Raw genomic sequence first — 26285 nt, forward strand, 5'->3', positions numbered from 1 at the left:
AGCTCAGTGTTAGAGGATTTGACTGACTGCAGCCTAATGGAAGTGTTCTGAGCACATTTAAGGTACGGAAGGCTAAGCTAGGTGTTCAGTAAATTACATGTATTAAGACATTTTCAACTCAGCATATTTTCACCTTATGCTGGGTTTATCAGAATAAGAATTTATTCTTAATTGTAAGTTAAGAAGCATGTCTATTATTGAGAAAAATTTGGAAACGGGTGCAGTGGCTTGCACCTGTAATTCTAGCCACTCGAGAGGCTGAGGCAGGAGGATCACTTGTGGCAAAGAGTTCAAGGCCAGTTGGAGCAACGAAGGAACACCCTATTACTACAAAAATATATAAGTATTTAATTTAAAAATCGGCCAGGTATGGTGACATGCACTTGTAGTCCTGGCTACTTGGAAGTCTGAGGTGGGAGGATTGTCTGAGGCTAGGAGTTTGAGACAGTGAGCTACACACTCCACACTTCAGCCTGGATGACCCTGGAGCAAGACCCTGTGTCAAAAAAAAAAAAAAAGAAAGAGAGAGACAGAGAAGAGAAATGGCTGGCTGCAGTGACTCAGGCCTGTAATTCCAGCGCTCTGGGAAGCAGAGGTGGGAGGATCACTTGAAGCCAGGAGTTCAAAACCAGCTTGGGCAACACAGTGAGATTCCATCACTACAGAAAATGTTTTAAATCAGCCAGGCATAGTGGTGTGCACCTGAAGTCCTAGCTACTTGGGAGGCTGAGGTGGAAAGATTGCGTGAGCCCAGGAGTACAAGGCTAGAGTGAGCTATGATCCTGCCACTACATTCCAGACTGGATGACAAAGTGAGATCCCACCTCTAAGAAAAAAAAAAAAAAGAATTTGGAAATTGTGGTCATGTGGAATATTTGTTTAGCTTGGGGTGATACTGCACATCATGCCTGGCAAATGTCTAATGGAGTTCTTAAGGACAGGACAAGAGAATTGAATGTTTACCACCACTATTGCCACAACAAATATTCTGGACCATTGGTAAGCTGTGCTGCCATTTCTATTCACGGAGAACAGCACACTGAAGGCAGCAAGGGGCCTCTGATAACCCAGGGCAAGTAAACCTGGAGCTGCTTTAAAGCAGAGCAGTGGGGATGCAAAGGAGCTGACAGAAAAGCCACAGGAACCTGACAAATACCTAGATGTGCACAACCAGGAACACTGAATTCCAGCGGATGATACAATAGCAGCACTGGTCTCACTGCTGTCACTAAACATGAGTGAGCCCAACAAACACTCAATTCCAGTGGATGATACAATACTCAGCAGCAATGGCCTCACTGCCATTTTAACTAAACATGAGTGAGCCCAATAAACACTCAATTCCAGTGGATGATACAACACTCAGCAGTAAACGCCATTTACTAAACATGAGTGAGCCCAACATGGTGCAAGGTGTTTTAAAATCCCAGTACATTGGGAGGCTGAGGCAGAAGGATTGCTTGAGGCCAGGAGTTTGAGACTAGCCTGGGCAACATAGCGAAACCTCATCTATAAACATTTAAAAATTAGATTGGCTGGGCGCGGTGACTCATGCCTGTAATCTCAGCACTTTGGGAGGCCAAGGCGGGCAGATCACCTAAAGTCAAGAGTTCAAGTCTAACCTGGACAAAATGGTGAAACCCGATCTCTACTAAAAATATAAAAATTAGCCAGGCATGGTAGTGGGTTGTCTGTAATCCCGGCTATTCAGGAGGCTGAGGCAAGGAGAATCGCTCGCACCCCCAGGAAGTGAAGGCTGCAGTGAGCCGAGATCGTGCCACTGCACTCCAGCCTGGGTGATACAGCGAGACTCTGTCTCAAAAAAAAAAAAAAATCAGATAAAAATCAGATAGGCATGGTGGCATGTGCCTATGGTCCCAGCTACTCAGGAGGCTGAAGCGAGAGGACCATTTGAGCCCAGGAGGTTGAGGCTGCAGCGAGCTGTGATTGCACCACTGCACTCTAGCCTGGGCAACAAAATAAGACCCTGTCTCGTAAACAAATAAATAAGTAGAAAAATAAAATATATTAATTCTAATCTCCCCCACCAACCCTGGGGCAGGTAATATTATCTCCATGTCACAGATGAAAAGTATCTTGTCCAAGATCACACAGACAACAGCAGAGACAAAATTTATATTCAAAGCTCAAGTTTTCTTCACTTGACCAGGCTACCATCCAATCTTACATTACTGAAAACATCTAACTATCCCAATCCTTAGAGAATTCAAATAAAATGCCAGTCCTTCATTGTACATACAGGGGGGAAAAGAGAGCTATTTGGGTTCCTTAAAGGTTTTCTAAAAATGAGGGATTCTAGAGGAAACGTGGCAAAGGGTTCCAAATATGCCGCAGACATATCTCCCTGCCAAAAAAGCGCTATCACAGTGATATGGTTTGGCTGTGCCCCACACGAATCTCATCTTGAATTGTAGTTCCCATAACGCCCACATGTCACAGGAAGGACCTGGTGGGAAGTAACTGAATTGTGGGTGGTTTCTCCCACGCTATTCTCGTGACAGTAAGTTCTCACGAGATCTGATAGTTTACAAGAGGCTTCACCCTTCGTTCAGCTCTCATTCTTCTCTCTCTGGTCACCTTGTGAAGAAGGAAGGGTTTGCTTCCCCTTCCACCGTGACTGTAAGTTTCTTCAGGTCTCCCCAGCCCTGCAAAACTGTGAGTCAATTAAACCTCTTTTCTTTATAAATTACCCAGTCTCGGGTATCTCTTCACAGCAGCGTGAGAGCAGACTAACACACAAGGTTTGTGTGCAACAGGGTGAAGAATGGTAGTGAGACTAAATCCAGTTTCACTATATTGTTAAACAATTAATGGACATTCAATGAGTCCCCACCTCAACTACAATCAACAGCACTCTAGAAGCAGGCAAAACGAACAGTCATTGGATTAAACTTGACAAAGGCAGGCCAACCTTGATCTCTGCACTAGATGTAAGAAATCCTGGTTGGGAAATAACTGTGAGCCGGAATCAAAACTCTGACCCTAGAAAAGGCTGACCTAACAACCCGGCTCCAGGGCTGCCCCCCAGATCCCGGTGCTGACTGCACTCCCAGGTCATGCCCAGACCTCAGCAATTCCTGAAGTTTAGCGTTATTTGCAGATACACTGAAAAGTATAGTGCAAAAAATAATAATTACAAAGAAACAAAAAATGTCCAGCCATAACTGGCCACTAATGGGAAACTTTGAGGCCATACTTTAAAAGCTCAGCCGCTTTAGCTGTAGTATGTTTTAGTAGGAAAAACCAAGCAGCAACTGCCATTTTTTCCCCCAAACTATTTGTGGTCTCTTTATTACTAATACCATTTATTTTCTTCAATTTTTATCAATCAATGGGCTTCATTTTCCTCCCAAAAGAGAATGAGAGAAAGAATAAATTTAAGACTGGGCGCTGTGGCTCACACCTGTAATCCCAGCACTTTGGGAGGCTGAGGTGGGCAGATCTCAAGGTCAGGAGATCGAGACCAGCCTGGCCAAGGTGGAGAAACCCCATCTCTACTAAAAATACAAAAATTAGTCAGACATGGTGGCACATGCTTATAATCCCAGCTGCTTGGGAGACTGAGGCAGGAAAATCACTTGAACCCAGGAGGCAGAGGTTGCAGTGAGCTGAGATTGTGCCACTGCACTCCAGCCTGGGCAACAGTGCAAGACCCTGTCTCAAAAAAAAGGACAAATTTAAAGTGATGGAGGATAAGAACATAACTCTCCTTCTAGTGAGCCAACAAGACAAATTCAAAATTCCACATAATGAAGACCAATGCTATGCTGTGAAGTCCTACCACATAGGTCTTGGAGAACACAGTTATTTTTGGTTTTTGATTTTTTTCACTTGAGACAGGGTCCCCAGGCTGAAGTGCAGTGGCGCAGTCAGAGATCACTGTAACCTCAAACTCCTGGGTTCACGCAATCCTCCTATCTCAAACTCCTGAGTAGCCAGGACTATAGGTTTGTGCCACCATGTAGGACTAATTTTTTCTTCTTCTTTTTTTTTTTTTTCTTGAGATGGAGTCTCACTCTGTCACACAAGCTAGACTGCAGTGGCGCCATCTCAGCTCACTGCAACCTCCACCTCCCAGGTTCAAGCCATTCTCCAGCCTCAGCCTCCTATCTGTGACATGCCACCACATCTGGCTAATTTTTGTATTTTTAGTAGAGCCCAGGTTTCACCATGTTGGCCAGGCTGATCTTGAACTCCTGACCTCAGGTGATCTGCCCTCTTCTGCCTTCCAAAGTGCTGGGATTACAGACATGAGGCAACGTGCCTGGCTGGACTAATTTTTTTTTAATTTTTAGCACAGATGGAATCTTGCTGTGTTGCCCAGGCTTATCTCAAACTCCTGGCCTCCCAAAGTTCTTCGATTACAGGTGTAAATTACCAAGCCCAGCCTATGTTTGCTCTAATGCTTGAATTGGATAATACGCTAATTTTGAGGGGTAAAAGCAAGGAAACACTTTCTCCTTGGAAGGCAATGTACTTTCCTGCTTTAGTTCATAAATCTTTATGATATCTCTAAGTAAAAGTGAAGAAGGCAAGTACCAAGAATCTCCTTTTCAGTGAAAATCAAGACATGAAAAGATTAAGACATAAACCCGGGGATGACACCCAAGGACAAGTAGAAATCTTTGTTTTATGGGTCTGGCACTATGCACTGAAGTGAGGAGGAAGAACAGGAAGCCTCTGATGGCATGTCATGTGGCTCTGAATCCACCCCATTCCGCCTTTTCATCACAACCTGAATGAAGACACAGAAAGCATGTCCGGCAAATCTGCTCATGATAAAATGGGGAGGTCATGTAAATTCCCAAACGTCTTGATGGGATAAACAATCAAGCAGAACTAGTAACATGAACGAAAGCTGAGACACACACAGTCTGACAATTTCAAAGAATCTCTTGTATAAATAGAAGTGGAGAATGTTTAAATGAAGTTCGTATGAAAAGAGACCTGGGACAGCACTGGCCCACAGATGTGTTTTGTTTGGCCTTTGCAGTGTTTGTGAAAAACACTAAGCCAACAGTTAAAAATTGTGAGAGTCACATAAAAATCTGGATTTCCGGCTTCTCTTGAAAAACTGATAGATCTGGCAATTCCAGGTCTGCATTCAGATGTGACAACTGGTTAGAATTAATTGGCGGCTATCCCCTTACGACAGGGCATTCACTCCCCTGGCAAATGTATTTGGATGCATACTAGCCTGACTTTCTTAGTTCTGTGGCCATCTGTGTGCAACTTTTGACCTGGGGGTTTCAGGTGACTGCCAACTCAACAGAAGCCAAACATGTAATATGGCTGCCAAAAATCTCACCAATTCCAAGGTAATGGAAGAACAGTGTCTAAAATCGGTGGCCCTTAACTTTGGAAGAGTCACAGACTCCTTAGGAAATCTAGAAAAATCAGTAAGTTTTCCTCCCAGAAATATGTCTAGACGTACAAAAATTTACAGTTAATTTCAGGGAGTTGACAGACACTCTGAATCGCAGCCTCTAAGTTAATGGCCTCCGCCTAGAGCAAGGAGGTAAACTGTCTCAGTGCATGTTCACACAGAAGGTCTACTCCTGGGAATCACATTCCAAGAGGGATGCTGACAAACAGCTATCAAGAGCAAGGATGACAACGGGTCTGGAAATTACATTACAAAGATGAAAAAACTAAGAATGGTTAGCCTAGAAAAGGGAACACTTAGGAATATAGTATCCATTTTCAATTTCAGAAGCTGTAGTAAGGAAAAGGGGTTAGGCTTACACCCCTCCAACTGGCAGAACTAAGACCAAGGAGAAGTTACAACGAAGTCTATTTCACTATTTCAGTTCAGTCTAAGAAAGAAGTTTCTCACAACCAAAGTTACAGAAAACCCAATTAGTCTGTCCTGTGGACCAATACAATAGTCAGCTCCACATCACTGAAAGGATCCAAGCTTCTGCAGGATAATGAAATGTTAGAGATGGAATACAAAGGATTCCTGAACTGGGTGGAAGATTTTACTCTAATTATCTAAACCTTCTTCCAAACTGAAGGAGTGAGCAGAGCTGGAGATGGCAATACAGCACCCCCTCCTTATCAGCAGTTTCACTTTCTGAGGTTTTAGTTACCTGTGGTCCAAAAATATTAAATGGAAAATTCCAGAAATAGACAATTAGTAAATTTTAAATGACGCGCCATTCTGACTAGTGTGATAAAATCTTACACTACCCAATTCTGTCCTGAACAGGTCATGGGTCATCTTTCACCCAGTATGGCCACGCTAAATACAGCGCCCGTCTCAGTCACTCAGCAGCCATCTCAGCTACTGGATACAGCTCCAATCGCAAGAGCAGTGATGCTGCCATACTGTCATCGTCGTGCTACTTTGCTTGTAGTTATTGTGGTTAATCTCTTACTGTGCCTGATGTATATGCTAAAATGTATCACAGGTATGGACATATAGGAAAAAATATACCATATACAGTGCTTGCTCCTTTCTATGTTTCAGGCATCCACTGGGGGTTTTGGAATGTATCCCCCCAGGTAAGAGGGGATGACTTGTAATAATTCTCTTCTCCCAAACCTTACTCGTGTTCTGATCAAAGAAGCAGTTATGCTGCAGCCCTCCACTCAAGAGACAGAAACTCGGTAGCTGACCTCTCCTATGATTCTGAGAGCTTACTGACAACTGGTCAACATTTGACCATGCTTGAAATTTCATATTGCCAGCTTTTTCTTCCTCTAACCCGCTGCGGTATTCACCTCTCTTTCTACCCACATTCAAAACATCCAATTTAATTCTTGGGAAGCTGCATAAATTTCATAGCATATCACATCATGTACTTGTTGAACTGACTCACCCACAAAATTTCAAACATGTGGGCATTTAATTAAAGCTTCTTACTGATGATTTCAACAGAGAAAAATGGACAGGATTCAGTGCCATGTAAACTTTGTAAGAGCATCACCGTCTGGCTAGAAGAGGTCATAGACTAGACCAGTTCAAGCTGGTCCACACAGGAGGTGGTCAAAAAGTAAAGACTCTCCAGACATTTAGCAGAATGTTAACCAAGCTGCCGGTATTTCGGAAACTTCAAGAAGCTCAAGAAATGACCTATATGTTTTCAATATTTAAATCATTCCTTATCTCCAAATAATTTTTGAGTCAAAAACACTGCTTTTCCAAAAGAACTTTTCTGCTAAAAATGTCATTAAGACACCATGAATATGAAGTAAACACTTTCCCCTTATTTACAGATTAAGAAGCACATCTAGGCCGGGCACAGTGGCTCATAGCACTTTGGGAGGCCGAGGCAGGAGGATCACTTGAGGCCAGAAGTTCAAGGCCAGCCTAGGCAACACAGCAAGTACCCATCTCTACAAAAAATAAAAAATAACTATGTGTGTTGGCACATGCCTGTAGTCCTAGCTACCTGGGAGGCTAAGGTGGAGGATCGCTTGGGCCCAGGAGTTCAAGGTTACAGTGAACAATGGTTGCACCACTGCACTCCAGAGCAACAGAGCAAGACCCTGTCCCTAAAAAAAATAATAATAAAATTAAAAAGCAGCACATCAGTTCTGATTACACACAATCAAGATTAAATCTGTAAAAGGAAAACTCCTTCTGTCCATACTACCATTCCCTTCTGAGTGTGCTTCAGCTCAGGAAACGAGTTCTGAAAGCAAGCTTTTCTTCTGTTCCAGGGAGGACAGGAACGTGGGGCCTCAACCGATAAAACTCAGTATTTTGGAACATCCGTAATTCTACCAAGTCTGTGCCAGTCTAATAGACTCCTTTTAGCAAACCGCCAGCCAGTCAGGGCTGGAGAGCAAGGCTTTCATCCCTAGGAGTTGACAAGGACAGGACCCAAGAGCTCCCTGGGAGGGTGGAAAAAAGCCTCTGCTTGAGTTTGCATTACAAACTGCTGGAAAAGACAGATGGAGGCATGACAGGAAAAGCAATTACTTCTTCTGGGCTTCCTTTCTGTCTGGATTCTAAGGAGACAAATACAAAATTCCATCACAGATTGAAAGGCTATCTAAACATTCTTGAAAATGTGGTCTTGCTCTCTGAAATATGACCTGCTGGGCTGCGGCAACCTGTAACCTATTAATACGGGATGGTGGAGAATGCCGACTATCCAGCAGGCTAATTCTGGGTCCGACTCTGCAATGCTGCTAGTTTGCAAGAGTCCCAAACCACAGGTTGGAACATAAATAACTACAAGATATACATCTATTATACACAGCATGACCCAACAAAAAATGTTGATGACTCATTCACTATTTTCACATTCCTGAAATTTTAAATATCTAAGACTCCTGTATTTTAAGATTTCTAGTGAGCCTTTCCAAATGTAGGCTGAATCACACTGAACAGTAGCGTTGTTTTTCCAAATAGTAGTAAGCTGGGACTATTCAGAAAAAAAAAAAACAAATTTTAAATCACTTTTAAGGAATACCCAGTTGCTGATCAAAATGTTTTTATGATAAAATGTTGTTTATTTATAATTAATAAACAATCTTAAGCAGATAAAATATTCAATACAGTTGAATAAAATGTTGTGGGGTTTTGCTGTTGCTTTTGGAGATGGGGATCTTACTCCGTCACCCAGGTCAGAGTACAGTGGCGCCATTTCAGCTCACTGAAGCTTGTACCACCATACCCAGCTTATTCTTTTACCTTTTTGTAGAGACGGGTATCACTATGTTGCCCAGGCTGGTCTGAATCTCCTGACCTCAAGCAATCCTCCCACCTAGGAATCCCAAAGTGTTGGGATTACAAGCATGAGCCATTGCACTCAGCTCAGTTGAAGAAAATGTTATTGCACGTGGACTATGTGTAGAGAAATAAAGATAACAAAGGTATAGTTCTCACCTTCACGGAGCTTATAAACATCAAAGGGATGAGACTTGTTCTCTATTAAGTCAAGGGAGACCCCAAAGCCAAATGAAAAGTACAAGAATAGGGCTGTGGGATTTATGAGAGAAAGGATATCAAGTGATACTGGAATCCATTTTCTCCTCTGTAAAACGAGGGGAGTGGCCCAGATGAGTTTTGAACCCTTTCTGGTTCAAAATTCTGATTCCTTGGTGCATTCAGATGAGATAAACAGAAAATATCATCAAGAAACTAGTATCTGAGCTGGCCCTTGGATGGGTAAGATTTGGAAATGCAGCTGCTGAAAGAAATAGGAGAAAAAGCATTTCAAGCACAAAGCAGTATGGAAGCACAGGCCCAGAGAGCACAGGCATGCTGGTAGAGCACAACATCTTCAGCATAGACAGAACACAATGGACAGGCATTGTTGTAGAGCACGACGTCTTCAGCACAGACAGAACACAAAAGACAGGCATGCTGGTAGAGCACAGTCTTCAGCACAGACAGAACACAACAGACAGGCATGCTGGTAGAGCACAGTCTTCAGCACAGACAGAACACAACAGACAGGCATGCTGGTAGAGCACAATCTTCAGCACAGACGGAACACAACAGACAGGCATGCTGGTAGAGCACAGTCTTCAGCACAGACAGAACACAACGGACAGGCATGCTGGTAGAGCACAGTCTTCAGTATAGACAGAACACATGGACAGGCATTGTTGTAGAGCACGACGTCTTCAGTATACACAGAACACAACGGACAGGCATGCTGGTAGAGCATGACGTCTTCAATATAGACAGAACACAATGAGAGACAAAACTGGAAATGGAGACCAAAATTTTCAATGCCAAGCAAAGGAATTTGGATTTCTTTCTTTTCTTTTCTTTTTTTGAAACAGGGTCTCACTGGGATTCCCAGGCTGGAATGCAGTGGTACAATCATGGCTCACTGCAGCCACGAATTCCTTGACTCCGTTGATCTTCGCGCCTCAGCCTCCTAGTAGCTGGGACTACAGGCACAGGCCACCACCATGCCCAGCTAATTTTGTACTGTTTGTAGAGGTGGGGCTTCGTCATGTTGCCCAGGCTGGTCTTGAACTCCTGGGATCAAGTGATCTCCCTGCCTCAGCCTCTCAAAGTGTTGAGATTGCAGGCGTGAGCCACCATGCCTGGCCTTGGATTTCATTTGGTAGCCAGAGCTGATGAGGTGTCTGAAGAGGCAGACAACACAATCAAACATCTATCAGGAAGCTGAAGCAGCAGAATGCAGCTGGAATACTTGAGGCTACCCTGTCACTCAGTATGACTCCTCTGAAGGTCCCATTACATGGGGCTCATCTGCCAAAGAAGCCAAGCTTCACGAAGCATACCTCAACAGACAAAAACGAGGAAATGAGGACTAAAACCCACACCAGAGTCCAGAAAACAGGAAGAGTTTCAGGAACCTAATGTGCCTACACACAGATTCTGATGATGACAAGGCCAACTCCTTACAAACAGGCCAAAGGAAATGGCTATCAAATGGAAAGAGACGATAAAGTGGAAAAAGAAAGTGCTGTAACGTAGCAAAAACAGACAGACGGGTAAAACTAAAAATTCAAAAGAGACTCCTAACATCTGTAAGCCACTAGCAGAGGAAACAGAAACATCAGAGATCTGGAAATTTCAAGGGAGGATTATACCCTCCTCCCACTCCAAATCTGGGCAACATCATGAGTAATTTTAGAAATTAGCTGTCCTAAAAAATGTCCAAGAGGAGAAATAACAGAACTGAAGCGACTGTAAAGGTGCACTCCTGACCTAACTGAATTATCACTGAAAAGGGAGGACTGGACATGGTAAGAGAGGAAGACTAGAAAGGCATGAGCAGTGTTTCTACAACAACAGCAATTTCTGAAATACAATGCCTCCACAGAAGAACAGAATCAAGGAAAAAAGAAAATGGCTGACAGATAACATCTGGCCCCTCAATGATTGAAGAATATCTCCTCCCTAAACACTTGCTTCCCTTCAAACAGCCCTCCTTAACTAGATCCAGTAAGAGTTACAAAACATTTTTTTTTTTTGAGACAGAGTCTCACTCTATCATCCAGGCTGGAGTGCAGTGGTGCAATCTTGGCTCACTGTAACCTCCCTGACCCAGGTTCAAGTGACTCTCATGCCTCAGCTTCCCAAGTAGCCGGGATTATAGGAGCACACAACCACACCCGGCTAATTTTTGTATTTTTAGTAGAGACAGGGTTTTGCCATGTCGGCCAGACTAGTCTCAAACTCCTGGCCTCAAGTGATCCACCTGCTTCAGCCTCCCAACGTGCTAGGATTACAAGAGTAAGCCACTGTGCCAGGTCAACTTGTAAAATTTTTAAATGATTCTTAACTGCCTGCTGGCAAAGTGAGGTGCAAGGGATCATAACTATGTCGGGTTACTATCTTTTGCAGCCACAAAAGTAATACCTAAATGCCAACAACTTAGCTGACAAATGCAGCAACCTCATTTAGCCATAGCCCACAAAATAAAGGAGCTATCCGGCACTAAAGAGAAAGACAAGAAAACTCCAGGGTTCTCATCAGGCCTCCAGACCCCTGGCCCCGAGTAAGCTGTGCCACAGGATATGATCCTGGTCCAGTGGACTCTAAGTGACAGCACAGGGCTGCTCTGGGTGCCTGCTTGCCTGTCCTGTCCTGCTGCGTGTGTGAAACCATCAATCAGAAAGTGCGCTGCAGGAAGGCACATCAACGTTCTGGTCATCTGGCTGCTGGGAGAATACAGGTAATACGGTGGAATAAGTTACTTACTTGCCGTCCATCCTGCCCCACATTCGTCTGACCTCTTACAACAGTTCGAATATTGTCGTCCAGTCTCCTGGCAAAAAAGTTCAAGGATATAGTCATTCAAATAATCTTTACTCTAGGCTGACCAAAAAAAAAAAAAAACAAATTTATCCACCAGCTTCTGCAGACTGCACCTAATTGTCCCAAAAACCAAACATGTGTGAGTGATATCAGGAAGGTGGAGGGCAGCAATAGCAGTGTGGGAAGCCAAGCCTAGCTCAGACAAATGCTTCAGCTTTTTTTTTTTTCCTGCAACCTCCACCTCCCGGGTCCAAGCAATTCTCCTGCTCCAGCCTCCCAAGTAGCTGGGACTACAGGCGCCCACCACCATGCCTGGCTAACTTTTTTTGTATTTTTAGTAGAGACAGGGTTTCATCATGTTAGCCAGGATAGTCTTAAACTCCTGACCTCATGATCTGCCAGCCTTGGCCTCCCAAAGTGCTGGGATTACAGGCGTGAGCCACCAAGTCCGGCTGCTACGCCTTGTTTTTAAAAATGGCTTGTTTTACTTAATATTCAGAGCTCTCTGAAAGGACTAATAAAACTTGCAGTATTTTTCATGGAGTAAATCAGGAATGACAAAGTTCCTAAGCCTTTACATGAACACGCCAGAGAACTTAAATTACCTCAAGCAAAATCCGTTCCTCAGTCCTCATAAGGCAGAAAGAGCCAGGGTGATAGAGGGAATCTTCCTGCTCTGGGCCCTGGTCATGCAATCTATGTCTGAGACAGATCTACGACTCCCAGCTTCTCTTCCCCCATGGCTCACAATGTTTAATCATGGGTCACCACCAAACCCACCAGCAGACCTGACATTGCTAGCTGTTATGTGACCAAAGGATATACATATAAGGCCATCTTCATCTCTCAGCCTTGGGAATATAAAAACGGAAATAAATTCATTGAAAATCTAGTAGAAGGTCTGGTGTGGTGGCTCACGTCTATAAAACTAGTACTTTGGGAGGCCAAGGCGGGCAGATGACTTGAGGCCAGGAGTTCTCAAGACCAGCCTGGCCAACAGAGTGAAACCCTGTCTCTACTAAAAATACAAAAATCAGCCAGGCATGGTGCTGCAAGCCTGTAATTCCAGCTACTTGGGTGGCTGAGGCACAAAAAATTGCTTGAACCTGGGAGGCGGAGGTTACAGTGAGCTGAGATCATGCCACTGTCCTCTGGCCTGGGTGACAGAGCCAGACTCCATCTCAAAAAAAAAAAAAAAAAAATCTAGTAGATGTGGGAGACTGAGGCAGGCATATCACTTGAGCTCAGAAGTTCAAGACCAGCTTATCCAACAAGGTAAAACCCCATCTCTACAAAAAATACAAAAATTAGCCGGGTGTGGTCATGTACCACTGTAGTCCCAGCTATTCAGGAGGCTGAGGTGGGAGGATCACTTGAGCCCAAGAGTTTGAGGCTACACTGAGCTGTAACTGCACCACTGCACTTCAGCCTGGGACACAAAGTAAGACCTCGTCTCAAAAAAATAAAGAAAATCTATTAGAAAAGCTTTTGCCTTCTTCTACAATTACAAAAGCTGTTTTGAATAGACTCTGTCACAGCTTCCTTCCTTTTGTATGAATAACTGAATGAAGACTGGCCAAAGAATTGAGTTCCTTGCCACAAAGTTCATACAGATAAAAGAATTATACGGCCAGGCGAGGTGGCTCACTCCTGTAATCCCAGCACCTTGGGAGGCCAAGGTGGGTGGATCACTTCAGGTCAGGAGTTCGGAACCAGCCTGACCAACATGATAAAACCCCGTCTCTACTAAAAACACAAAATTTGCCAGGCATGGTGGCTCACGCCTATAATCCCAGCTACTTGGGTGGCTGAGGCAGGAGAATCACTTGAACCCAGGAGGTTGAGGTTGCAGTGAACCAAGATCACACCACTGCGCTCCAGCCTGGGCAATGAGCAAAACTTCGTCTCAAAAAACTAACTAAATAAATATAAATAAAATTTTTAAAAATTATATTATCATCTATGGCAAACGAGATTTCAGTGCTCTCATGGAATACTTTTCATTAATTATTAACAATCATACAATGTTACTCACCTTATTTTCAGCCTAATTTTGTTCACGACTTCGTCTATGTTTGCCAGAGACTACAATAAAGAAGAAAGAGTACCCAGCTGTTAGTTTACTTCCTGGAATTCCTCTTTCATGGAAAATGATAATCTGCAACCGCTACTTATGAAATCTCAAGAAATGTAATCACATAGTATGACTTTTGCTTTTTTAAAAAAAAAGGTAAAGTAGTAGTCGGAAGCTACTGCCAAATCCAGACTAGCCCCAATTTTTTGTAAATAAAATTTTATTGGAACACAGCCATGCCCATTTCCTTACACATTGTCTATGGCTGCTTTTGAACTACAATGGCAGAGTTAGGTAATTGTGTAAGGCATTGTATAGGCCACAAAGCCTAAAATATTTACTATCTGGACCTTTAGGGAAAAGTTTGCTGACCCATGGTATGTATGATTGTGACAAATTCATATAACAAAATACAGCACAAAAATGAATGAACTATCATAGCACACAACAACATGGATAAACATTACTAACGTAACGGGGCACGAAGAAAGCCAGATGCAAGAGTATATAGGATACGAGTTCACTTACATAATAGGAAACCAGGTGAAACTCTTCTCTTGTCTTAGAAGCTGAGACAGTGCTTATCTCTGGAGGAAGGCAGTGACAGTAAAGAGGCAGGAAAGGCCTTCAGAGATTTTTTTTTTTTTTTTTTTTTTTGAGATGGGGTCTCGCTCTGTAACCAAGTCTGGAGTGCAATGGTGTGATCTCGGTTCAATGCAACCTCTGCCTCCTGGGTCCTAGTTCAAGCAATTCTCCTGCCTCAGCCTCTGGAGTAGCTGCGATTACAGGCACATGCCACCTTGCCCAGCTAATCCTTATATTTTTAGTAGAGACACGGTTTCACCATGTTGGCCAGGCTTGTCTTGAACTACTGACCTCGTGATCCACCCATCTCAGCCTCCCAAAGTGCTGGGATTACAGGCATGAGCCATCGTGCCTGGCCAGATTTTTTTAAATGTTTCATTTCTTGATCTGGGTGGTAGTTAGCGGCTGTATTTATTCTGTGAAAATTCATCAAGTTGTACACTTAAGATTGGTGTACTCCTCTGTATTATGTTATACTTCAATAAATACACACATTTATTTTTGAGGATAGAGCGCCATTAGAAAAATGTCTAGAAGGATACACATTAGTTGTACTCTATTAGTAGCTGCAGCATTAGTAGCTATAATCTATCAACTCTGTATTGCACTAAGGGATTTCAAATTTTTCTTCTTTCTGCCTGTATTTTATAATTATTGACTATACACTACTACTGTGATTATAATAAAGTTTTTTATTATAATGACAATTAAAACAAACGGATCACTTCTGACCTTAGAGATGAGAAAATGTGAGGAAATGGTGCCCCCTACTGGATGAGAGGAGGTACAATTTTATACAGTAGCACCATTTTAATTCAAGTTTTCAAAATACAATTTAATAAATCCTCTCTCTCTCTCTCCCTTAACAGATATTTTATCTCAGAAGGAATTGAGGATAGTGCAGGAAATACTCTTATAAATTGCTCCTGGCTACCTCTGCTGGGAGGAGAAGGCCAGGTGCCTTCAAGGGGCAGATCTGGTAAGAGAAACGGGCCATGAGTGTTTGAGACTTCTGACTGGGTCGTCATAGCTCATGTTACTGTTCTGACGAAGCCAACAGTTACTCAGAATTTTCAGAACTCCAAGAACAGCTTGAGATTAAAATGAATCTCAGGCTGGGCATGATGGCTCATGCCTGTAATCCTAGCACTTTGGGAAGTTAATGTGGGTATATCCACTTAAATCCAGGAATTCAAGACCAGCCTGGACAAAACTTTGAGACATTAACTCTCCAAAAAATAAAAAAGTTAGCCAGGTACAGTGGCATGTGCCTGTAGTCCCAGGTACTCAGGAGGCTGAGGTGGAAGGATCACTTGAGCCCAGAAGGTCAAGGCTGCAGTGAGCCATGATCGCACCACTGCACTCTTGCCTGGGCAAGACAGCAAGACCCTAACTCAACAACAACAAAAAACATGAATCCCAGAAAAGAGAAATTACTTTAATTGAGGAATCCAATTCAGTCGAACTCAACTTAATCAAATTCTGTCAAGTCCATTACTTAAAAAAACTGGGTATAACATAAATCACCACTGTGTTAATAGCAACTTAGTTGTCCCTGTGTTCACAGTAGCTGAAGTCTGGCCCAACCCTGCCACTACTAACTGGAAGGCAAGCTGATGTACCACTCTGAGTTTCTGTTTATATGCAAAATGGCATAGTAGCTCCTCCTGCCTTACCCGTCTCTGCTGGAACCCACACTTTAGAAAAAAAAAAATTTCTTTTGGTATTTAAAAAAAAACCCATTCAAAAATGTATCAGGAAACCTGGATGAAGGATAGCCATGAATTTTTTTGTACTATTCTTGTACCTTTTCGGAAAACAGCAGATTATACCAAAAATTTTAAAAATCTGTATTCAATTTAAAATGGGTAAAACATGTACATGACCAAAAATCTGGATAAAGGAAGGTGTGGAGTGAAAAGGGGGGCTTCCTTTCACCCTGCCCTGCCCATTCCCACAGCTCTCTTTCCCAGAGGCAGTGGCTCTGAGCCACTTTCTTCTCTACCTTCTGGTAGGCAACCTGTGTATTAAAGCACAACCAAAGCATTCCATAGCATGCTTTCTTCACTGAACAATGTTACTTGGAGGTCATCTCACAAGAGCAAATACTGATTTTTGGTGGGACAGTAACCATTGCTTAAATGTAATAATCCTTAGACATGAAGGTCTTAAGCCGTAACAATTTTTCTAAGAATAATCTAAAATATTTATGCAGTCAGATGTTCAACTGCAATGACAGGGCAAAAACCTGGAGTTGACCTAATTGCCTATCAACAGGAAAGTCAAATAAATCAGGCCGTATTTATTTGATAGACCTTTATGCCACCACAAGATGCTAGTCAGGCAGGCTATGAAATAACAAAGATTGCTTATGATACCGTGCTAACAAGAAAGTATTTTTATTATTATTTTATGATAGCAAATATTTTTATAATATTAAATGGCCTGCCTTTAAGACGGCAGCTCACTCTGTCACCTAGGCTGGAGTGCAGTGGTGCAATCATAGCTCACTGTAACCTCAAACGCCTAGGCTCAAGCAATCCTCTCACCCCAGCCTCCTGAGTGGCTGGGAACACAGGTACGTACTAATTTTGTTATTTGTGTCTGGCTAATTTTATTATTTTTTTGTTTTGTTTTGTTTTTTTTGAGACGGAGTTTCACTCATGTTACCCAAGCTGGAGTGCAATGGTGCGATCTCGGCTCACCGCAACCTCCGCCTCCTGGGTTCAGGCAATTCTGCCTCAGCCTCCTGAGTAGCTGGGATTACAGGCACGCACCACCATGCCCAGCTAATTTTTTTTTTTTTTTTTGTATTTTTAGTAGAGACAGGGTTTCACCATGTTGACCAGGATGGTCTCAAATCTCTTGACCTCGTGATCCACCCGCCTCGGCCTCCCAAAGTGCTGGGATTACAGGCTTGAGCCACTGCGCCCGGCCTTTATTATTTTTTTATAGAGACAGGGTCTTGCTAGGTTGCCCAAGCTGATCTTGAATTCCTGGCCTCAAGCAATGCCCCCACTTTGGCCTCCCAAAGCACTGGGATTACAGGCGTGAGGCAGTGCACCTGGCTCCATAATATCATTTTCATAATATCATGAATACAGCTATTATAAAGAACAGAGGCCAGGTGTGGAAGCTTACATCTGTCCTTTGGAAGGCTGAGGTGGGTGGACTGCTTGAGCCCAAGAGTTAAGAGACCAATCTGGGCAACATGGTGAAACTCCGTCTCTACAAAAAAATATAAAAATTGGCCAGGTGTGGTGGCACACACCTGTAGTACAAGCTACTTATGAGGCTGAGGTGAGATCGATTGAGCCTGGGAGTTCCAGGGTACGGTTAGCTGTGATGGTGCCACTGCACTGCACCCTAGGTGACAGAGTGAGAATCCCAAAAAATAAAAATTTTAAAAAAAGAAGAGAAAGAAATATCCTAAAGTTATAATATTTGATTGTTAGGTGGCCCTTGGGTGACTGTTTTCCCTTTATTTCCAGACCTGTTGGGAAGGCAAAAGGGAAAGCATGCTAGCACTTAATGTGGGTCTCTTAGGCAACAATTCTAGCACTTTTCGGAAATTATTTCCCTTAATCCCCTCTGCCATGTGAAGCACACTATTCTCCTGTTCAATGTTAAGATTGGGAAGTATGGCTGGGCACGGTGGCTCATGCCTGAAATCCCAGTACTTTGGGAGGCTGAGGTGGGCAGATCATGAGGTCAGGAGTTCGAAACCAGCCTGACCAAAATGGTGAAACTGTCTCTACTAAAAATACAAAAATTAGCCAGGCGTGGTGGCACACATCTGTCATCTCAGCTACTCAGGAGGCTGAGACAGGAGACTTGACAAGAACGGTGGTGTGAGCCAAGATCACACCGCTGCGCTCCAGCCTGGGTGACAGCGAGACTCTATCTAAAAAAAAAAAAAAAAAAAAAAAATTGGGAAATATGTAGGCTCACACCTGTAATCCCAACACTTTGGGAGGCCGAGGTGGGTGGGTCACCTAAGCTCAGGAGTTCGAGACCAGCCTGGGCAACATGGCAAAACCCTGTCTCTACCAAAAATACAAAAAAATTAGCTGAATGTGGTGGCGCACACCTGTGGTCCCAGGTACTCAGGAGGCTGAGGCAGGAGGATCACTTGAGCCTGGGAGGCAGAGGTTGCAGTGAGCCAAGATCACGACATTGCACTCCAACCTGGGTGACAGAATGGAAACCCGTCTCAAATTAAAAAAAAAAAAACAAAAACCAGACTAGGAAATACTCTGAAAGAACAGGTGCTTTGTCGGAAGCTACAGAGACAAGTCATTCTTTCTTCTCTATCATCTGCCTCTAACGCAATGGTTCCCGACCTCATTTTCCCGCACGCCAAACACCTGACACCCACTCCCTCATAGCTCAGTGTCTCACTACAGCAGCAATCCTCATCAGGGTCGAGGGCCAATCCTGGAGTTGGGAAAAGCCCCATGGGAATCCACACTGGCTGGACGGTGGGGTTTATCCCGCTTTGAGAATCACTCATCGGGTTTAGTTATAATGTGGTTATACAGTTTTAGCTGTATAATTTTTAAATATTTTAGTTATTGAAAAATATTTCCTGATTATATGGTAATTCGTCACAAGTACAGTGAGTGAGCTGTAACTGAAAATAAGTCATCCATACATCCAGGAGAGTGTGACCACAATCAGAATTCTTGCATATTGCCTTCTACTGTTTTATGAAAATATATTGCTATACAAAAATGAAGTGGGAAAAGCAATTTGGCATCTTTTCTATCATTTTCATTTTTTTAAGACAGGATCTCATTCTGTCACCCAGGCTGGAGGGCAGTAGCATGATCTCAGCTGACTGCAACTTCCACCTCCCAGGCTCAAGCGACCCTCCTGCCTCAGTGACCTACCCACCTTGGTCTCCCAAAGTGCTGGGATGAGAGCTTACAGCCGAGAGCCATCGTGCCTCAACTTGTGTTTTCTGGGTTTTTTTCCTCTTAACAATACAGATCCAGAGCATTTTGGGAGTCACTAAAGACTCTTTAGAAACATCCCCATATAACTCTTTTCTCAAACTTCCTAATTATGTTAGTTTTATATTAGTTTTTTATAAATTTCACTTACTTTCCTCTAATCAAACTTCCAAATGATAAGACTTCAGTTTACTATTAGGAGATTTAAAAGGTTTTCCTTTTATTTTTTAGACGGAGTCTCGCTCTGTCACCCAGGACTGGAGTGTAATTGTGTGATCTAGGCTCACTGCAACCTCCGCCTCCTGGGTTCACACAATTCTCTCGCCTCAGCCTTCTGAGTAGCTGTGATTACAGACCACAGCGGCTGATTTTTTGTATTTTTAGTAGAGATGGGGTTGCACTATGTTGGCCAGGCTGCTCTCAAAATCCTGACCTAGTGATCCGTCCACTTCGGCCTCTCAAAGTGCTAAGATTACAGGTATGAGCCACCACACCCACTCCCTGGAGATTAAAAAAATTTTCTACACCACTGTCACCAAACCTGGCTACTTATTCAAAGCCCCACAGGCATGCTGCTGCATGCATGCAAAATCCCAAGCTCCTCTCAGACCTGGCCTGGTGGAAGAGAAATGGAGGGATCCATTCCAGTCCACTCGACAGCCTCTGGACAACCACAGACACATGAGTACTTGCCCCTCACAGCACTATATTCTCACCCTCCTTACGGAAACAATAAATTCATTTTTGATATACTGAAATCTACTTCAAACAGTCTAAACTCATAATTTAAAAAGTGTTTACTGTAGGCCATGAGGTATACAGATAGTTTTTGCCCAAGATCTAACAATAAATTATAAGCTATGTCAATACTTTCTACTACCTTTTCATTAAGATCCATGGAAATCTGTCTTAGTAGATGACCTGCTTAAGTGTGACTCTGAGATTAGAGAAGTAAACATAGCCCTGTGCCATCAATTTTCTGAGTTACTCTAAGAAATTTGACTACACATTATCATATACATGGGGCATAATTAGACAAGACACAGAACTGAATCTGCGGAACAAAAATATCTTGTTTTCGGTGGTTTAAAAAGCGAACACAGCACATTCACAAAGTTCACAAAAGGTGAGAACCTTGTGGTTCCTACGTAATTTTCAAATCTAACACTTATTTTTGTTTTGGTGAACCAGTAACTACTGTCTTTTTTCTAGCTATTCCCAAATGTCCATCTCCAGCTAATTCCTAAAATTCCTCTTTCATACAAAATGATGAGCTACAAAGGCTTTTTGTGAAATCTCAAAAAAGACAATCACACAGTATACCATTTTTAAACTTTATTTTAAAAATCCGTATGTCCATTTTAAAAAGTTTGGAAGGATATGCCAAGATATTAGCAATGATGGGGATTATGAGCTCCACACTCCCAACTACTTTTTCCACCTGGGTGACCTGAATATGTCCAATACTGGGCTCACCCTTACACTCCACTGCAGCCCTACTTGCCACTGAAACCTGCTCTTTCTCCTTATGCTCAGTATTGGGTAAAGCTTAAAGCTGCCAATGCTCACTCAGTCAGCCAAATCTGGCTACCTAGAAACCAAAGTTCAAAATCCTTAACTTACAGCCAGGCACAGTGGCTCAAATCTGTAATCCCAACACTCTGATAGGCTGAGGCAGGAGGGTGGTTTGAGGCCAAGAGTTCGAGACCAGCCTGGGCAACACAGGAAGGCCCAGTCTATAAAAAAATTTAAAAATCAGCCAGGTGTGGTAACACACCTGTAGTGCCAGCTACTGAGGAAGGTGAAGTGGGAGGATTGCTTGAGTCCAAGAATCTGAGGCTGCAGTGAGCTATGATTGTGCCACTGCACTCCTGCCTGGGCAAGAGGGCAAAACCCCCATCTCAAAAAAAAAAGAAAAAAAATAGTAACTTGGCCTATAGTGCTCAGCTAAACACCATTTCCTCAAGGGAGTAAGCCTTTCCAATCGTCACGCCCAAGTAAAGCCCTGGGTTCAGCTCTCACTGTATGTGGCATGCTTCCTTCATGGCAATGCTACCACATTTAAGCTGAGTGTTCTTACCTTTCCGTGCCTCGTTATTCTCACTGTAAAACAAGAACGGTAACAAGGTGGAGAGTGTATCACTGTTTAGTGCCTAGAATAGTGCCAGGTACACAGGAAGCATCTAGTTAAGATTATGTAAGACCAAGTAATAAATAATAGTTAAAAATTATACAAGCAAAGCATTGTAACATTATAATTTACCTATAATCTTGTTAACTGTGTGACAATTAGGAGAGACTGTGGAGTCTATGTTGGTAGGGACCATATCTGTATTGCTCACCGCTCTACCCCGAATTTCTTATAAAGCTAGGTAGAGTAGGTGTTTTTGTAACTGAATGAATCAATGAGTGAATTCTGGATTCTCCATGAGCCACCACCTTCATCCTCTCAGGTACCAAACTGCATGACCTTGGTCCCCTCAGTAGCTCTCAGATCTGGTTCTCTCCACCCGACAGCTTTCTTTGGGCCTTGTCATCTCTTTCTGGTCACCTCTGTATGGGTCTCCCTCCTGCAGTCTCTCCCCACCTCCACGCCTTGCTCACCCTCCAAACGGCTGCCAGATGGAATTTTAAAATGTGAATGTGCTCCAGTCATTATCCTGTCAAAAGTCCTTCAATGAATACGCACTGCCTACAGCAGTAATCGTCAGAGAGGGTGCCTGCATCCCCAAGGGGGCTGCCGTACTGTCCCTTGGGGTGTGAGAAGAAAATACTGAAGCCCCTATGTTTATTTTTTACCTATATAGCAAATAGTGCTGAAGCCTAATTTATTTAAGATTGGTATTAGACTATGTATGTAATATTCTGGGGATACAAACTTAAACATTATCACAGTGAAAATCAGTTCTGTGAAAAATTAGGTGCAGTGGCTCATGCCTATAATCCCAGCACTTTGAGAGGCCAAGGCAGGAGGATTGTATTAGCTCAGCAGTTTTAAACCAGCCTGAGTTACGTAGAGAGATCTCGTCTCTACTAAAAAATAAAAATAAAAAAAATTAGCTGCGTGTGGTGACATGTGTCAGTAGTCCTAGCTACTCAGAAGGCCGATGTGGGAGGAACACTAGAGCTCAGGAGTTCAAGGCTGCAGTGAGCTGTGATTGTGCCACTGCACTCCAGGCTGGGCAAAAGAGTTAAGACCCTGTTTCAAAAAGAAAAAAAAAGGAAGAAACAAAAAAAGTATTTCACTGAGAGGCATATGGTAAGCCTAGAGGACACAGATCCTCCAGCGTCCTGCTCCACACTCAGCCTCACCCCTGTGAGTCTCTGTTCACTGAGCATATCTCGTGTTTCCTGCTTGTGGGCCTCGGTCCTATGATCGGCAGGGCTTTCCTTCCCTCACCATCCTGGAAGACTCACCTGGCTGCCTGCTCTGCCTAGAACACTGTTCTGTCAGACTGCTGCAAGCTTGACCCCTTCGTGCCCACGAGGTCTCAGCTTAGAGGGCACCACTCACAGAGAGGTTCCCGCTAAGCTCCTATATTTAAAGGACCCCACCCAGGCATCATGCTCTATCCCAGAACCTGCTTGGTGTCACAGCCACCATATTTAACCATTTCTTGTATATTTGTTGATGGATTTCTAGTCTTCCTCCCCATACTAGACTCCATGAGACCAGGACAGTATCTGTCACCTTTACATTTCTCTCTGGTTTCTAAAAATAGTACCTGACATTCAGTAGATATTTAATAAATGACTGCTAAGTTTTACTAAACGAATACGTGAATGAATCCCTCTAAGTTTTACTAAAAGAATACGTGAATGAATCCCTCAAGCTTGGCAGAGGCCACCTCCACCTCCTCTCCGAAGTTTTGACTTTCCCTGGAAGAACTGGTCTTTCTTTCCTTACCATACTGCCCCATCCTCATGGCATTCACCCACGTCACCCACCTCTTGAGGGCACAGACTGGATCTTACTCATCTCTGTATCCTCAGCACCTGGCACAATGACTGAGAACACGGGACAGGCACCTACTGAACAACTGCTCACTGAATACACAAAAACTAAGCGGGACTCTCGCTGCCCTTCTCCCAACTTGGCTACTTCCAATTTGGGTCTACTTCTCACCCAACACCCAGAAACCAAAGTTGTAAGATAATCCATCTATAGGCAAATCACCGGACAAAAAACAGTAAAACAGAAAGTCTAAAAATTTATTCCTTGAGGCTCACCCTGTAATCCTAGCACTTTGGGAGGCTGAGGCGGGTGAATCACCTGAGGTCAGGAGTTCAAGGCCAGTGTGGCCAACATAGCAAAATCCCGTCTCTACTAAAATTACAAAAATTATCTGGGCATGGTGGTGAGTGCCTGTAATCCCAGCTACTCAGGAGGCTGAGGCAGAAGAATCACCTGAACCCGGGGAGCAGAGGTTGCAGTGAGCTGAGACTGCGCCATTGCACTGCAGTCTGAGCAACAAGAGTGAAACTCCGTCTCAAAAAAATAAATAAATAAAAATAAAAATTAACATCTTGAAATGGAAGTGAAAGTGATTTTATGATTCTGGGCTTATCCTGCCTGCCTCACCTCCTCTCTTCCCCACTATATTAAAAATCCTTTCCACTTTACAACAGATCTGGGGGGACTCTCACAACATAAGAGTACAGTTATTAGGCCGGGCGCGGTGGCTCAAGCCTGTAATCCCAGCACTGTGGGAGGCCGAGGCGGGTGGATCACGCCTGGTCAACATGGTGAAACCCCGCCTCTACTAAAAATACAAAATACAAAACATTAGCTGGGCATGGTGGTGCGTGCCTGTAATCCCAGCTACTCAGGAGGCTGAGGCAGGAGAATTGCCTGAACCCAGGAGGCGGAGGTTGCGGTGAGCCGAGATCGCGCCATTGCACTCCAGCCTGGGTAACAAAAGTGAAACAATCCCCCAATCAAAAAAAAAAAAAAAAAAAAAAAGAGTACAGTTATTAATAGTATGCTCACTATACAAAGAATTTCATTCTAACAGTTTAACTCACTGCCCCAGGTGGTGATGATGGAGTTTGATCTGAATTTAACTCTCCCTTGTTTACCAAGGGCCTTTAGACGATCTAGTATAACACACCAAGCATAACACTCAGGATGAGCCAGAAGCCGCTGAAATGAAGAAAACCTGAAACTGTACTTACTTGCTCTGTTGGGAACAGGGTATTGATATACTCGACAGCATTGAAATCTGCTCGATCTAGAGGGTCCTGGCTTGGAAATACCTACATAGAAGAGAGAATTATATATAAAAACATGTTGTATACCATAAAAATACATAATTTTGTCAATTAAAAGGAAAATAAAGGGCAGGGCATGGTGGCTCACACCTGTAATCCCAGCACTCTCGGAGGCTGAGGAGGGTGGATCACCTGCGACCAGGTTTCTACTTAAAATACAAAAACTGGCTGGGCATGGTGGCAGGTGCCTATAATCCCAGCTATTCAGGAGACTGAGTCAGGAGAATCACTTGAACCCAGAAGGTGGAGGCTGCAGTGAGCTGAGATCATGCCACTGCACTCCAGTCTGGGTGACAGGGCAAGACTCGATCTCTAAATAAATAAATAATAAATAAATATAAATAAATAAATAAATGTGCGTATGTATGTATTTATGTCTGTCTGGGCAGATCACTCGACCTCAGGAGTTGGCCTGGGCAACATGGCAAAACCACATCTTTACAAAAACAATCAGCTGGGCACAATGGCACACGCCTATTGTCGTCCCGGCTACCTGGGAGGCTGAGGTGGGAAAAGTACCAGAGCCTAGGAGGTTGAGGTTGCAGTGAGCCGAGATTGTACCACTGAACTCCGGCCTGGGTGACAGTGAGGCACTGTCTCAAAAAAAAAAAAAAAGTCCACTTCTGAGAAATACAGCTAACTCCCTAACAACCTGAAGAACATACAACAAGGTGGATGACACAAGCAATCAAATGACCCACCGGATAGTGGGTCTCACCAGCTCAGGAGAGTTATAACTGTGGGAAGCAATTTCACCTTGAAGAAGGCTTCCAAAGAAATGCAGTGTCAAAGAATCAAAATGTCTTCTAAGACAACTGTGAGAAAAGTGTAAACCTTCTACCACAACAAGGGGAGGTGGATGAGAGTAAAGATGTTTTCTTTTTAAAATGCTTAGCATTGCTGTTTCCATAATACACGTATACATGTTATTTACACCATCTCAATGACACGTGCTCACCAGAGGGAATGTATACTGGGTTGAGAGCATGACGTAAGAGACATGAACTATTTCCCCAAGTTGGTCTCAGTTTCTGTATTCCTCTCACCCTGCTTGATTTTAGTGCTGCCCTAGGTTTTAAAATGTTTGCATGTAACAAGGCCCCTCACAGAAGCCAACTACTTCATTCACTATTAACTGAAAAAAAGTGTCTGGTTCCAGTGCTAGAGGAGGAAAACCAACAGCCCTAGAGCATCAAAGAGATGCACACACTGTATTTTGTGGGCAATTTAAATAACCTCAGGGCACAGTGACTGATTGTCAGCTTAGGCAATGGCTCTGGGACTTAAGCTTGAAGTAAAATGTGATTCCACTATATTAGGCCTTCCTGACTCCTCACACTTCGCTACTCTTTACAAGTATGCTACTACAGAATTGCATTCAATCAGACAGCTAAAGAAAAAATTCTGGCCCGGCATGGTGGCTCACGCCTATAATCCCAGAACTTTGGGAGGCTAAGGTGGGCGGATCACAAGGTCAGGAGTTCAAGACCAGCCTGACCAACACGGTGAAACCCCATCTCTACTAAAAATACAAAGAAAAGCTTCTCAAGGGTCATTAAATAAGACATAATGGAATTGTCCATTTCCTCAATCATAAATCACTTTCCTAAATCATAACTCCACAATAATTCCTTTAAGGGAGATATTCTCCCTTTATCAAGAGCAATACTCTGCAGTA

General features: G+C 43.3%; 1 protein-coding gene across 4 annotated transcripts in view; it reads right to left on the reverse strand.

Annotated features, from left to right (window-relative positions):
* VPS53 (VPS53 subunit of GARP complex) overlaps positions 1-26285 on the reverse strand; it is a 166638-nt gene that overhangs the window by 139216 nt on the left and 1137 nt on the right. For all 4 annotated transcript variants that reach the window (XM_032263449.1, XM_032263448.1, XM_032263447.1 and 1 more), the window contains exons 2-4: positions 24512-24592; positions 13758-13807; positions 11666-11732 (exon numbers count right to left, since the gene is read on the reverse strand). In XM_032263449.1, the coding sequence (XP_032119340.1) occupies positions 11666-11732; positions 13758-13807; positions 24512-24592 (198 nt within the window). The remainder of the gene's footprint in view (positions 1-11665; positions 11733-13757; positions 13808-24511; positions 24593-26285) is intronic.

Source organism: Sapajus apella, unplaced genomic scaffold (genome assembly GCF_009761245.1).
Source record: "Sapajus apella isolate SASKATOON/1434 unplaced genomic scaffold, GSC_monkey_1.0 scaffold136, whole genome shotgun sequence".
NCBI classification, from domain to species: domain Eukaryota; kingdom Metazoa; phylum Chordata; class Mammalia; order Primates; family Cebidae; genus Sapajus; species Sapajus apella.